Source organism: Myripristis murdjan, chromosome 3 (genome assembly GCF_902150065.1).
Source record: "Myripristis murdjan chromosome 3, fMyrMur1.1, whole genome shotgun sequence".
Lineage (NCBI taxonomy): Eukaryota > Metazoa > Chordata > Actinopteri > Holocentriformes > Holocentridae > Myripristis > Myripristis murdjan.
The window spans coordinates 2181920-2197742 of NC_043982.1; the positions used below are offsets into that span (position 1 = coordinate 2181920).

The window sequence follows — 15823 nt, forward strand, 5'->3', positions numbered from 1 at the left end:
GTGGCATTTAAAAGTGTTCCATCAGTGCTATGGGTTATCAGAACCTGAGGGCTTTTATTCTTCCTAAACTCATCTGTTACATTAAACAAAGTGCCCTTGCCTTTCAAACTGCATAGTCTACCTTTAAATGAAACCATATATATACACACACATCCCCTCAGACTGTATGTAATAATACGACGATCACTTAGTGGACAGATAAATATACAGTAATACAATCACGTTATGTATTGTATTATAGTGAGTAGTATTTCCTGATGACAGGTCACACGTTTGACTTTATTTTAAAAGGGGACCGGAAGTTATTTGATTCTGGCTGATTTGACACCTGTGCCAGCATCATCATCATCATCATCCACATCATCATCCTTTTTTCAAGGGACTTCAGGTTTGGGTGACTCAGGGAGATGGATTATAAGACAGACGCCAAGGCTAAATCTGATTTGCTCAGAGTTGTGATTAATGTAAACTAGCTTGCTCGGTGAATAGTCGAGGATGCAGCGATTGCATTTCACAAGTCATTCATTTTGGCTAACGCTAGCGGTGTTAGCTAGCTAGTGGGGGGTGACCTCACCTCAGCTGGGTTTAGCTGACTTGCTAGGTACTCTAAGCTGCTACCCCTTTGCTGCTGGGCAGTTCGGCTAAATTTCAGCTGAGATTTCGCGATAAATTAATCGACAGGCACCAGCATCAGCCACTTAGGCCCTTTGGCTAGTGTGCAAAGTGAGACGGAAACAGCTGCGGCCAACAGCAGGCACACTATGGATTATGAACATAAAGCGAAGGCAGTGGCTGACTGTCTGCAGAGCTACAGGAAGGACGAGAGCGGCTGGAAAGTCTGCAAGAAATCGGTAAATGTTTCCCTTTTTAACACCTTAACAGTTTCAATATCTTAACAGTTATACATGTTAACCACTTGCCCTGATACGCGCGTGCTGTTCTCCGTAAGCAGAGACTGTGTCGCCAAACTCCATTGAAAAAAACATTTTATTGTGGCCTTTTCTACCTGCAGAGGTATTTACCGTGTAGAATACGATGTAAGACCCAGAATTGAAAACGTTAGGATCCTGTTTTCAATTCGGCGTCCATCAAAAGTCTCAAGCCATACATTTTTAATACGTTTTGAACTTTGAATAGGCCCTCCCACGGTCGTGTAACGTTAGAGTGGCAATGCACTGGTGGGCCGCAGTGAGCAGTGGGAAGCCCGGGCTGGAATGGAGACGTTATTGACATGATGTGCTTCTTGGTGATTTATTTATATGCCGAATTCACCAGAAGATTCACACATTTTTAACAATGTCTTTAGTCATATTCTACCAGTGTGTATTTTTATTTGTACGAGAGGCAGCATGGAATTGCAGGAGTTTTGACAATGAAGTTTGGCGTGACTGAAATAGAAAGGATGTCTATTTCTTAACCAAAAGACAAAGTTGCTCACTGTAAATCTCTGCTGGTTTCATTGACAGAACGACGTGGTTGTGTCTTGGCGTCCCTCCACTGAGTTCCCAGGGAATGTGTGAGAAGCTTAAATTTCTGTCTCTTTTCTCCCTTGTTTTCATTTCAGCAGCAAGTAGGAATAGTGCAGAATGAAGGCTGGTAGTTGCAAAATAAAAACTTCAGAATAATCTTTTGATGCCATAATGTGAGTGTAATAGGTTGGACAAAGATAACACCCGTCTGGTCTATTGATATAGATATTTTTAATCAATAAATTTTTTAAATTATAAATTTGTAATAGATTTGCAGTGTTGCATAGTACTGTAAAATTAATATATAGCATTCGTATGCTCATATTTGTAAGGGACCCACTTTACTGATTTGGTGTAAATGGGACCTTTTAAGAAAAATGTTGAATATTATTTGAGGGCACGTGTTCCGTGTCATTTAACATCAAGTGCATGTTTTAGGATTTACAAGAATGTCACCTGCAACAGATGATTACCAATCTACTGTATCTTCCTGACAGTGTTATCTCTCTTGTGCAGTTACAAAGGTGAGGGGATTGTCAGTGGCAGCCCAGAGAAAGTGTGGGAGTGTCTGAAGCCAGTGCCCAGTGGGCTGAGAGTCAAATGGGACAACAACGTCAAAAAGTTTGAGCTTCTGGAACAAATCACAGAGGTTCGTTCCAGCCTTCTCTTTTCTAACGGGAAGTTGTTTCAGTTGGGTTATCATTATATGTGTTAGGTTTCACAGCAGTTGCTAGCTCAGTTTTCTTCCACATACAATAGTCATATTTCCTTTACTTTCCTTCATGTACAGTGTGTAAATTATATTTAAAGTTGGCCTAGGCAGCAGCACATACCAGTGGTGAGGTAACTATTGCAAAACTGAAATTTCTACTAAAATTCCCAGAAATCCTGTTAATTGACAAACGCAAACTACACACAGTACACACATATTTTCCAAATCCAGCCAATCATTGGTGTTTTATACCAAAGAATAGCAAAGGGATATAAGGCTGGTGAGTCCAGCTTTCTTTGGATGGAACCTCACTCACTGCTGTTTAGCTTCAGATCTTCACATCCTGTATAAAGTATAATAAAGTTAATTGTGAATCTTGTATGTGGAGACAAGTTTCCTGCCAGTGGGGTCATTATGACACTCATTTCATGATTTGGGCCAAAATGAGGGGAGTGTGTTTCTATTTTAAAAAAAAAAAAAAAAAAAAAAAAAAAAAAAAAGTTGTCTAGCACAGCTTTAAATGCCCTCAGCTTTGCAGTGCAAACACATGACACCATGTAGTGCAAAGGTGACATCTATCTTTTGTGATTTCTGTTAACTGTGACTTCAAGTGCATTGCCTTGTTTGCCCCTTTTTCACAGGACATCTCTGTCTGCCGAACAGTCACGCCTTCAGCGGCCATGGGCATCATAGCTCCACGAGACTTTGTAGATGTTATTTTAATTAAGCAATACGAAGATGGCACCATTACGTCAAATGGTGCGTAATCACTCATTCTTGTCCCTTCTTTTTTTTTTCCTTTTCTGTTTTTTATTTTCCTTTTGTACTACTGAGGTTCTTAGAGTGTGGCCTGTGACCTCTGCCTTCACACAGCAGGGGGGCAGGGCTATTTTTTCTTGCAGGAAACTTTCAGTGCATGGTTGTTTTAGATCTCACAAGCCTGGAGACACAGTGTTGTGTCTATTCAGATTTGAGTGATTTACCAGCTCATGTCAGTGGAGGACATCAAACCATGTCCAAATTTGACTCAGAAAAATCCAAAAGGTTTTGGAAAAATTGTCATGGATGTCCAGAACCCACACAAGCAGCCAGATGATCAGTACAACTGCCACAGACTAGCATCAGTTTCCTTCCATCTTGACAATCAGCCATGATGCCAAATCATAGTTGTAATCAGCCAGTACACTACATATGTATGTAGCGTGTTTTCAGTCCAGGTTGAAGAGCTGGTTGTCCTCCTCCTGGTTTGGGTTATCAAGGTTGACGTGGCAGCTGGAAATCTCTGCTTTTGTTTGCTGAGTGAAAAGTAGCCTCTGGTGCTTCTCTCTTGCTTGCCTTTTCCCAGCTTCACTGAATCTGATTTCACTAATTAGCATACCTTTAGTCAGAGAGGAGAAAAGAATCAGTGGATTCAGTGTTGCAGTTTATAGAATAAAGGCATAGCCCTTCACAAGTACAAAGAACGTGTGTTGTGTTCCACAGCCACCCATGTGGGTCACCCTGGCTGTCCTCCCCAGTCAGGCTACGTCAGGGGATTCAACCATCCATGTGGCTGCATCTGTGTCCCCATCTCAGGGTGAGTACAGTGGAAATGTACTGGCTGTTCTGAGAAAGTGTGTGTTTGTATGATACAGTCTGGCCAGAGTTCAAGCCGTGATGTGGAGTAGGAACATGTAAGGTTTTGCAACGGGGATGTATGTTGGGATGTGTAGAGGCAGCGTTCAGTCACAGCGGGGCAGCATTGAGTTAAGCATGACCGCAGCAGCTCTGATGTGTGGCTTCTCTCTCTACCCCCACCCCCCTTTCTTCCCTCCCACTTTCAGAGAGCCCAACAAAACGCAGGTTTTCAGTTTCTTCCAGACAGACTTGGGTGGTTTCCTCCCTCGCTCTGTGGTCGACTCCTTCTTCCCCTCCAGCATGGCCGAGTTCTACAGCAACCTGGCCAAAGCTGTCAAGTCCCTCAAGGACCATTGATGCCATGAGTGTCGGAGCTGCATGGTGAGACCTAACGTCTAGTCATCGGCTCATCTCATTTTGATCAATCTGAACTGCACACAAATCAGCAGAGATTTTGGGAAAGTAGAGGGTTAAAATTATAATCAAAATGGAAGAGCCCTACGATTGATGTCATAGGTGCATTCTGTAAGTTTTTAAGTTTAATAACAGGTGTCGGTATACTTTAACTAACGAGATATCCTCCGAAATTAAATGACACTTGTAGATTTTCCTGTATTCCTCTGCCATTGCAGGCAGATCCATCAGTAAATCAGTCAGTCCCCTAAGTGGAAAGCAAGCTTACAGATTGCCCCTAAGAAGAATGAGGACTAGCACTTGCCAAAACTCAATTCAAAGGAGAAAAATCCCTTTACATTCCCTTCAGCACTTCCCGCCGAAGGGAATGTAAATGGATCTTTTAAAAATTTCCTCCCAATGTAAAAAATGAAATAGCTGTAAAATCTATATTTTGTACATGTGCTAAAGGTACAGAACATCTGGAGATCTTTCCTTTTGTACCATAAATATGACTCCAGACCATTCCTCTTCTACTGACTGCATACTCATGTGTGTACAGTAAACATGCATGTTGCATGGACCTTACCTACCCTACCATGGAATCACATTCCTGGGCCAGGGCAGTGACGGATACCTCATATTGTCATTTGTGTCGTACTTGAAATGCCACAGTTTTGCTCGTCTCAACTCACCTTTAACCATAGATACCTGCCTCATATCTAGCACACTAAAACACAAAAGCACAGGAACTAGCACAGTAGTTTGCAGTAAGGGAAAATTGCAGTATTACGCACATACCGCTATATCACTGATAAGGGAAACGTCATGATAAGGGGTCTTTGTAAACGGAAGCAGATTTCTGTTTTAAACATGTCAGCCTTTTTTAATGGCACTAGTTCCCAGAGTAATTTGCCCATTCATTTTCAAAGACATTTCAGGAAATCTGTTTTCACTTTTAAGAGTTTTAAGATTTGACTTAAACCAGCCAGATTCCTGATGAATCATGAGTAGATAGATAGGAAGATAGAGTCGCAATTGCTAATTTGTAGTAGTTTTCTTCTCTTTGTCCCTAAACAGACATTATGTCCAACTATAAAATCTTGTAGTAGCACAAGTCACTAACTGATAGCTAGCTGTAATAAAGGTATAGTAATAAGCCTCTGATTGTTGGGAAATCACTTAAAGGACAGTTCCACCCAAATTCAACCTTGGCCTCATTTTACCGTATTTTCCAACTGTAGCGATCACTTGTGACCAAAATGTAATCAAATGCGTCATTGTACTGTAGAATGCTGACAATCTGTAGTCCACAATGTATGACTGTCAGTAACGTCAAGGCTGCTAATCACACTTGTTTTGGGAAAAATGAATGGGAACCTTAATATGAGCTGTCTTCTCGTCACGGTAGTCTGTCCATGTTTTCTTAACACCTTAGGACACATTTAACAACTGGACCGCAATTTATCCTCTCAGCTGTATTTTATACATCACAACCCAAATTCAGGAATCACGACATTCAGTCAGGTTGAGACGTATCACTCATCTATACTTGCACACTACCAAACTACATTACAGTTTACAGCACTGGAAAAAATGACTTCTAAATCTAAAAATTATCTGTTTGTTGAGCAGTACTCAATAAAATTCAGTGTTCAGTTGTTGCAAAATTGCAACCTCAAGAATGAATATTCACCTCTTTTAACTGTCAATTTCCACACAGCTTACACAGTCGTCTTCAGGTACTCAAAAAGAACTTGACCTCAGCACGAGCGTACTGTGGAACTGTACAGAATCTGTACTTCCTTTAATACTGTAACTTAAGACACTATGGCACGTCGTGGTTGAAAAGAAACAATGCTGTATCTTGGTGGTTTAGACACTTTGTAAGCCTTCGTTTGCCTCCCCCATCACCTGTCAGGACACTAAAATTTCATTATATGGAATGCATAGATTTCTAACAATCACAACCAGACAGGGTTCCCATGCAACCTGGGAAAATTAGAAAACTGACTTAAAACTGATTTTAAAAATGTCCTGGAAGTATTCATAAAATGCTGGAAAATTGTAAAGTTTGGCTGAAATGATATTTAATTGTTTTCTTTAGCTCACATTGTATATTTTTAGTGGCAGATACCCACATTTTAGCGACCATTCACACCCACTTTGGTGTAGTGCAGTGTCATCAGTTGATGGAAGACCAAACAGGTGATGCTGTGATCAGCACAGTGTTTGTGTAGAAGCAACACGTTATTTGCATGTTGTCAACATGCTTGTGCGTTGTTAGCCTGTTGCTAACAAGTCAACACGTGCATTGTTAGCATGATGTTAACATGTTATTTTTTTTTAACATGTAGACAAGACATATAAGACACAAAGTATTGACTGTCTAATTTGAGATTTCAGTTTGATACGGTTTTCAGCTTTTTGACCATTTTGAATCATGTGAGCAACTGCTAACATGTATGTGAGTCATTGAATATGTCCTTGAAAAATTATGGAAAATGATTTGTGTAGATGAGTGGGAACCCTGACCGATAAATGTCAAGATTGACATTTATACCCAGATTCAATCATGCCTAACTGAATTTCTCTCTGAATCCACTAAGTTCGGTATATTGTTTGAAAAATTCTGTTACTAGCACTTTATTATTGGAAAATTCTTTCAGCATTTGTGAGGTTTGGTCTTAAAAAGTACCTCTCAACCCAGGTCAGTTTTTGAAGTGCGATGAAGCCAGTATGCCAGAGGATGAGGATGAGTATATAGTTAAGGGAATGCACTGTATGGTATGTGATTTGTTGCGGTGAGACGCTGCTGGTATTGTAATCTGCATGCCCAGTTTCTTCAGAGCCTTTCCATGTAAGATGAGCCATATGAGGGTGACACATTTTTAACTGATCTTCTCAGTAGTACCAGGATTCCTTTCCAAACGTTTTGTTGCCAGATGTTTAACCTTTTTAATAACCTTTATAAGAGCATTCCACCAGTTACAAGTCATGTGTGCTTGTTTTTATTATTGCTTACAAGCCGATTTAAAGGCATCTCTTGTGTGTATTGTTCAGTATGTGGAGCCTGCAACTCTTGCGATATTGTCTTAAACCGAGCACATGCAGGTAGCTGCTAAAATCAAAGAAACATGGTGTATTAAGGACAGAATGCATTGAAAACCACAGGGGCAAGATTCTCCTGGCTTTGTTTAAAAGGGCATTAAGTAATCTATGACCTTTAGCAGCCTCCTATGCAACCAGTAGAGATTGCATCATCATTAGTGGGAGGTATCTCCTCTTATGCAAGCCTCTGGTATTTGACATGGTGGTCTAATGAACATGAAAGCCATGTAAACTCTGGCTTTCTCCATGCCAAAACCCGGTACAGTTAAACCATTATATTACAGAAAGCACTTGATTGTTTCCCCATCAGAGGGTTTTTAACAAGTGTCAGTCAAATACTTGACTAAGTTCTCTGTGTGCTTCAGTATGGATTCAAATATCTATAAACTCTCTGTCATGGTGCATTGAATCTGTCAGTTCACAGCCCATCAGCCGCCTCCGACACTTTCTGGCTGTGTTTCTTACGTTTTGGCAGTTAGCTGCATGTTGTCATGGATACACTGTTTCTGATAAATTGATAATAATTTGTCCAACATAGATTATATGTAAAATGGCACTTGTTAAATGTTTGTAATGTTTGCCTCCTACTGAAAGCAACTGCTGCTAATGACAATGATCTAAATGTTTTAAAATGTCACCATAAGAAATAGACTGTTTACCTTGTACTGTACTGTACCCAGTACGTTTTGTATTTCACCAGCATTAAAATTATTGATACCCACCCACACAGCGTTGTCCAACAGTGCTCTTATTGAAACTACCAGGAGTGTGACAGAAAACTGAGTGACACTTCATCCACTTGGACAGGCTTTTATTTTAATTTTGTAAAATGCAACCCCCCATCCCCATACCTCCTAATATATGGTAGTTTTCTTGCAATAGAATTAAAGTGATTACAAATATAGTTCTATTATAGCTAAACATTTTTTTTTTTTTTTGTGGTTGTGTGCTTTTTCTTTTTTACTTTTCTTTTGCCCATTGTTTTTTTACATTTCACTTTTTTTTTTTTTTTTTTTTTTTTTTTTTGTATTTTTTGGTGTTTTTTATGTTTGCATTTAATTAATTTTTGTGTGTTTTAGGTATTTCAGTAATTTAATTGGGTAGTTCAGTGTCATTTTTAATGTGGCATTTTTAATGTAAATTTCTTTTAAAAAAAAAAAAAAATTCTTTTAATTATTTCAAGCCAGGTGAATTTGCTCAGGCTTCGAAGCCATCAGCACAGTCTACAAACTTAGCTCTCGGTATGTGAATGAAACTACACAGAGACAGATATCTAAAGGCTCAAATTTGGATAGTTTATTATATAAGTTATTTTGATATCTTACAGCAGATAACTTGTTGACATCAACAGTTTTGTAAATTTATATTTTAATTGTACCTCATAGAAAACATATGTTGGCTTTATGGGTTGCATACAAAGAGGTTCCAGTTGTTGGCTTTGGTCTGACTGGTACACGGTACAAGGGCAGGGATCAAAGTCAAAGCTATCGAACAACAAAAGTGCTTAACAGTGTTTGGTCTTTCTCAACATATACAGTACCACTGCTGACAAAAAATATATTCTAACATCATTTTTTTCCTACTTTACAGGTAACTACACATTTGTTTTCATACTAACAATTGCGTAAACAACCTCTGTTGTATTACAGCTTGGTGCAAATGCCAGTATCAACCTGAGCAATGACCTGTACTTAACAACTGGTCCATAAGGCAGCTCTTGACAGGGCACAGCAAAACTGAAACCAAGTGCTTCACAGTTGTTACAATTTGTCATTCATTAATACTTTTTTTTTTTTTTTTTTTTTTTCAAGGAATAGAGAGACAATGGCGCATTAGAACCACTGTAGGGGAAAAATTATGGATTCAGTGATGCTGATGAGAATATTGTGATTCTGGGCTCAAATCACCAGGATTTCCTTCTGGCTAAATCCCGAGGATGGATAGATAGATAGATAGATAGATATACTTTATTGATCCCAAACTGGGAATTTTAGTTTTTTTTTCTCATAAATTTACCACTTAATAATCTCAGTTTTTCTCATCAGTTTTTTGTCTTAAATTGACCACTTTAATTTAAGAGAATGTCTGAGTTTTTTTGTTTTTTTGTTTTTGTTTTTCCCCCTCAGAATGTTACCCCTCTTCCCCTGGCTCCATGATGTTTTTTTTTCTCCCTACAATGGCCCTGACACGCCATCATAGCCAAATGGTACAAATGGTTTGACTTTTTGGTTTGCTGTGTCATGCAGGGATGTATAATGCAGAGAAAAAAGTGCCAAAAAAAGTCTTTCCACATATTGCTGGTGTCTCTGATCAATGTTTGAAGAAGGGTTACACCCATACAGCTTTTTGAAGGCCAATGCCAACATGGTTCATGGATCCCACAGACCTTGAATGTTTGTGCATTTGAAATGAATAAAATAATCCCTCACAGGTTTTGGAAAAAGGAAGGACTAATGAGTGACTTTGAAAGTAGTTAGTTATCATTATTTTGTTCATTCAAATTCACTAATGTGTATCAGCTCTCACCAGCCTAAGATCAACATCCTGAGGGAGATCCTTGTGAGACTGTGGTGATTATAGCAGCAATGTTCACTTTTAAACTGAATGATTTCACCAGCATTTTTTGACAATGGGCGACTAAAGTGCCTGATTTTGACTAATGTAAAGTGGGGCTGGACAATATATTGATTTTATATCTATCGTGATATAACTCTAGACGGGCTATTGTCTGGGATTTTGGATATCATTATACTGTGATATGGTATGAGTCTTGTCTTTTCCTGGTTTTTAAGGCTGCGTTACAGTGAAGAGATGCAGTTTTCAGAAGCTGTAGCTGTTCTAGTATTTGCCTCTACTTGCTTGGTCATCATATCCACATTACTAATGATCAAAATCTCAAGTATTTTGTGAAAGCACCAATAGTCATCTCTACGATTTTGAGAAAGGTTTTCAGTCAAAAATATTGTGATGTTTGATTTTGCCCTTATCTGCCTGCCTTAATGTAAAGCATGCTGATTTTCTGTCCTTGAGTTCCACCAAACAACTCTGTGCCTGTCACTGAGAAAAATGGTGTCTATTCTGTGCAAGTACATGTGGGAATCCGGATTTTTTTTGATTGAAGCTTTTTGATTTTACTTGTCATTACTACAGATTTAGACTATTTTCACGGGAAAGATGATGCCCAAAAAAGTGTATTCAGTGTTTCAGAGTGGAAGAAAGAAATATAACTAGAAAGATTCCTCTGTCAGACAGCTGATATGAAATAATAATTGAAACATTTACTAGTTGTGGCAAATAACACTGAATTGCTCCCATCTGATTTTTTATTTTATTAAAAAAAAAAAAAAAAACAGTATTGGTGTAACCCCAGTCTGAAATGTGAAAACATTTTTTTTTTTTAATTTCCAGCAGTTGCGGAGGTTTTAATTTTTTTTTTTTTTTTTTTTTTTAATTTGTATTTATTTTTTGTAATTCTCTTCGGCCTGAGCTTGTTTAGCGATGTTGGCTGTGCTGTCATTCTGTGTCCTCCCTCCTCCTCCTGATGACCACTGTGACGGCTCCTTCAGGCAAGGCCTTGATGATGTTCCAGGCTTCAAAGCGGGTCATCTCCTGTAAGCTGATGTCCTGAACCTGCAGCAGCTCGTCTCCGGGCTGCAGACCGCCCTGCTCCCCCGCACCACCTAACACACACAAATCATCAGTATTGGACTTGCTGCTCAAAAAAGGAAAGTATCCTCTCTTCCCTTTGATAATCAAAAGAAGTCTCCTGGGATCGTGGATGACAAAACACTACTAATGTCCTTTGCTTTTATCATTTGGCTCAGTGAAATCAACTGCTGCACATTAGCAACCACTAACTAACACTAAGCAACTAAACACTAACTTGTGTGTTTGCATGAGCTGAGAGGATGATGGCTAATAATAATCAAAATAAGTCAGGGGATTAGGGTGGAATGTAATTCAGCCTCAGTCTGGTTTTTGCAGGGGGTGATCACAATTAACTTTTTGAAAAGGATATTCAGGGGTGCAAACACCTTCTGACAAAAGTTGCTGTTTTGAATCCAGAATAGGTCATTTGTGTGATTTGTGGTGTGTGAGGACAGAGTCATACGGAGTGGAATGACAACCATGCCAGGAAAAAGAACCGTTATTGAATTCTTCTGTGGTTGTCGACACAATAGCAAACCTTTTGACTGCATGGATGGTCCGGATCAAGATCATTACTGTGAAATGATTTATCTTTTATTGTTTGAATTACATTATTCTTGAACCTCTTTCATTGCAATTTAAAAAAAAACACAGTTTCTAGTCAAACCACATCTAAAAATGAAGAACCATGGAAGAAGATTAGGGCCACACAAAAAAAAAAAATTCTGAGATTAAAATCTGAATTTTGACTTTAATCTCAGAATTCTGAGATTAAAGTTCTAAAGTAAAAGTTCTAAAGTAATTCTGAAATTTCAAGGATTCAGTTTTTTCCTCAGAATTCCAAAAAAAAAAAAAAAAAATCTAATGATTCTCAGTAAAAATGTCAGAATCTCAGAATTGGATTCCTTATGACACTATAATCATATCATATGCTATATCAACCATGTCAAGATTATGGGATTACCTGCAAAGAGCCTGTTGATGACCAGTGGTCTGTCTCCGTGGATTGATCCTTTTCCCCCGTCCAGACTGAAGCCGATGCCTGCTGCTCCTTTCTCCATCGTCACAGTGAGCGGGGCTCCCAGCTCCTCCACTGAAAACACACACACACACAGCTTCCAGACAAACTCCCAATCTCCCAGTTTCCCTGAAAAAGTTTCCATTTTCCACATGGAGATCATTTAACTTTCACATCTATTCTGTTGGAGCTGCACAGGAATAGTCACTCTTTATTTCCAATTACATTGAGCCTTATCCAGGGTTACGAGGTAACTAAAATGACTTAAAATTACAGACCCTTTTAAAAGAGTCCTTTTGTGAATTACTTAAAAAAATACTTGTCAGATTACTTAAATAAATGTGACATTGCATTTAAGTGAGGACTTACACTAAACTGCCATAAAAAAAAAAAAAAAAATGTGCAATTTGATGGCTGCATGTCTGCATGGCTCTCATTGTCAGCTAGACTCGCTCATAAATTGGGTTTTTATTTCACGTTTTCTGTCAGAGGAGCCTGAACAATCCTTATTTCAATCAATGCTTAATTTTGCATTGCACAACTTTAAAAAAAAAAAAAAAACCCTTTGAAGAAGCACAGTAGAGCTCAAACTGTATGGCTTTTTGCAGGCCTGTGCACTGCAAAAACTCAACTTGTTTTTAGACAATTGTCTCTTGTTTCAAGTGAAAATTTGCTTGAAACAAGTGAAAATTTGCTTGTTTCATTGGCAAAATTTGTTTCTTGTTTCTAGCTAATTTTCACTTATTTTAAGTGAATTTTCACTTTTTCCACTGGCAAATTTTGCCGATGAAACAAGCAAATTTTCACTTGTTTCAAGTGAATTTTCACTTAAAACAAGTGAAAATTGTCTAAAAAAAATTTACTTCTGAGGTGATCATGTCTTATTTTAAGTGTAATGAGATATTTTGACTAGAAATAAGACATTTTTGACTTGAAATAAGACAAATAATCTTGGTAAGATTTTGCGTTTTTGCAGTGTGTACAATATGTTTTCATTTCATTGAGCCAAAAAGCCAGTTCTTCCCCCAGATTTGTATTCCTGTGAGGAAACTTCAGTTATAATTAGACCATGGGGCACAGGCGATCAATAATCCCCTGAAATAATCTATTCTGAAAGCTGCTTTTCCCACTGGTTATGTCCAACAGCCCACTGTCAGCATTCACCCACTTGTTGTGTTGGCGTCATCGGTCCTGGTGCCTCCCCCCTCTCGTCCTTCATCATCTGGTCTCTTGCAGATCACCACCACAGCCAGCTTCAGGCTGCGGGCCTGGCGCAGAGCAGCGGTGGCATCTGCGTGTGTAACTCCGCCAAGTGTTTGTCCATTGATAGACAAGACCTCATCTCCTTTCTGGATGGTGCCCTCCTGAGCCGCCAGGCCACTGGGAAACACTCTGTGGACCTGGACACAGGCCGGGGCACAGGAAGACAAGTGTCTTACATTTCATGGAATGTGAACGTGTGATATGTGGGCTTTACCAATCCGGCGGCGCAAAATGTAAAAGCTGTGCAGTAACTGTAAATTCTAACATTTCTACCAGATTCCATACAAGTATGAATGAATATTGTCAGCTGATGCTCACTGTTGGTGCTTTGTTCTCCAGGTCAGCCCCTCCAGCGATGGTGAAGCCCAGGCCAGCTCCCTCCTCCTTGTGCAGAATGACAACATGGATGTCCACTAGTTGCTGTGGAGAAGATGACAGCTTCTTAATTGGGCATTTTTTGATGTGTAGTTTTAATCTGATAAGCTCTGTATGCCACTTAATCAGCTCCCTACGCTGGCTGTGATAGGATATATTTTTTTATTTTCTCAAAACACTCTGAGAAAGTCAAAGTGAAAGCTTGTTCTACGTTGAAATTTTTAACTGAGGCATTTTCAGTTTTTGAATCATCTGTATTCACAGGAGAATCCCAGTATGCTGGCTTAATAAACAGCAGATGTCGAGCACATTATGGCTCCCAGATGTTTGAATGTTTCACTTGCAGTAGAGATCCCTCGTTGACCAGGAGACATAAGCAGCTTGCTTTTTCCTTCAGGACACACACACATGCACACACACACACACACACACACACTCTCTCTTTCTCTCTCTCTCTCCCTCTCTCACTGAACAGACGCAACCAGAGCTGCTAACCAGCTAACGTCTTGCCTATCTGACAGAAAGGCCAGCTGGCAGAGTTTTCGGTAAGCTTCACGTCTGTCTGTGTGTTTAAGATGCCCACATTCTGCCCTTCAGGTCACTGAGGAGTCATCAGTGACGACCTCTATCCACACAACACAGAGCAAGAAAATGAATGTTGTGAACAGGCATCTGTAGATTGCTTTTGTACACCAGTGTTTTGCTAGTAAAGGAATAGGTCACCCTTTTTAAAAAATGTGATATTAGTCTAGTTCAATGGCAGAAGGCTAACAGTTAGCATGTGGAGCATCCAGCCAGTATCCAGCACTCAGTAACAATGAGAGGAAGATAGCACCACTACTGTCCTAGAGAACAGCTGGGGAGAAGGGAAATAATATCACATTTTTAAAATGGGTGAGCTATCCCTTTAAAGCTACCCAAGCCAACATTGCACTTGTGGCAGCGACTGCAATGTTGTTTTGAGTCAGCAAGTGGCATCAAGAAATAACTGATTGCTTGAAAGACTTCATTACGCAGAATGAAGCCGTTAGCTTTCATTCATTCTTGTTCAGTATGAAAAACAACTTCCACAAAGCAAGAATCCATCCTGGTGAACATGAAGCCCAGGGCAGCGGTAACAGATGTGAGCTGGGAGCCAGCATCATGGTGTAATGAGGGACTGACTCCAGTCAGTCATGCTTTCAGCGCACGATAAAATAGTGAAACATGGAATCTCTCTTGTGAAAAATGGAAGAAAACAAATATTAAAACTCAAACTCAGACATGACCAAGCCTATGAGCAAGTACAATATGCGTGCACCTGTACAGTGGTGGAAAAAAGTTTTCAGACACCCCATGAATTTGTGAAATATTGCATTAACAAATCATTCTTAGGTCTTCAAGTGCAATTTCTTTTAGTACAGTCACAGCCAATATACTAAACAAATCCTAAAAAAGACCTCAAAATGATTGGTTCCATAAAAATACATAAGAAATTTTGAGTATTGGGTCATTTTGGTACCAGTGATGAACAATTTTTGTTGCCAAGCTTTGTGTCTATATAAAGCCAGCACATTTGAAAGTTCTTCAGACACAAAAATGGCTAAAATAATGAACCTAACGCAGGAAACATGCCTGAAGATAAAGATTAAACTGTCAAGAATTTAGTTTTGTTAGTTTTTCTTGTAAACAGTAAACAAAAAAATAGAATTTGTATTTGTTTGTATCTGTCTAATGCAGCCACACCTTTTTTTTCCCACAAATATTTCATGATAATATTTGAGATTGTGTAAAATTTTAAGGGTGTCCGAAAACTTTTTCCCACCACTGTATGTGCATGTTAGTGCATGTATAAGTGTGTGTGTGTGTGTGCGTGCTTGTTTATATTTTTAGAAGCTGAGTACCCTGACTTCATTATTAATGGTCTCAGCTTCTGTAATGTTGTTTGTCGAAAGCCATAAAAAAACCCTTAATGGGTTTCAGAACCTGCACCGATGTTTTCTCTGAATTTCCTCTCAACCTTTTATGAGAGAAACACAATCTGTCTTAGTGAGTATTTAGCGATGTGAGTAAGCCACTGCAGTCAGCCTGTTTTTTCAGGCTAGCAGCCTGTTTTGGTGTGTTGTGTAAGTGATGCATCACACTTGGAGAACGATGATAGCTCTTGAAACAGCGGTACTGATGTTTTATCTCGATTCCTGGCTTTTCCTCTGCAGTGAACATGGCACTAAACAAGGC

At 39.2% G+C, this 15823-nt stretch overlaps 2 protein-coding genes across 2 annotated transcripts in view; one reads left to right on the forward strand and one right to left on the reverse strand.

Moving 5' to 3' along the window:
- Positions 1-327: 327 nt before the first annotated feature.
- Positions 328-8027, forward strand: stard5 (StAR related lipid transfer domain containing 5). Its single transcript, XM_030048186.1, has 6 exons — positions 328-851; positions 1467-1516; positions 1986-2118; positions 2823-2940; positions 3664-3757; positions 4005-8027. Exons 1-6 carry the CDS (start codon positions 762-764, stop codon positions 4153-4155), a joined length of 636 nt encoding a protein of 211 aa, XP_029904046.1. The 5' UTR covers positions 328-761; the 3' UTR covers positions 4156-8027.
- A 2707-nt stretch (positions 8028-10734) lies between these two features.
- Positions 10735-15823, reverse strand: part of il16 (interleukin 16) — a 41108-nt gene continuing 36019 nt past the window's right edge. Inside the window, exons 22-25 of the mRNA XM_030081644.1 lie at positions 13550-13651; positions 13137-13368; positions 11915-12043; positions 10735-10982 (exon numbers count right to left, since the gene is read on the reverse strand). Coding sequence (XP_029937504.1) covers positions 10816-10982; positions 11915-12043; positions 13137-13368; positions 13550-13651 — 630 coding nt within the window. The 3' untranslated portion in view covers positions 10735-10815. The remainder of the gene's footprint in view (positions 10983-11914; positions 12044-13136; positions 13369-13549; positions 13652-15823) is intronic.

Excerpts from the sequence above, each read along its gene's own strand:
- stard5 (XM_030048186.1), top strand. The coding sequence starts at position 762 with ATGGATTATGAACATAAAGCGAAGGCAGTGGCTGACTGTCTGCAGAGC. Across the intron at positions 1,517-1,985 it reads ACTGAGTTCCCAGGGAATGT|TTACAAAGGTGAGGGGATTG; the intron begins GTGAGAAGCTTA and ends TCTCTTGTGCAG. Across the intron at positions 3,758-4,004 it reads ATCTGTGTCCCCATCTCAGG|AGAGCCCAACAAAACGCAGG; the intron begins GTGAGTACAGTG and ends TCCCACTTTCAG.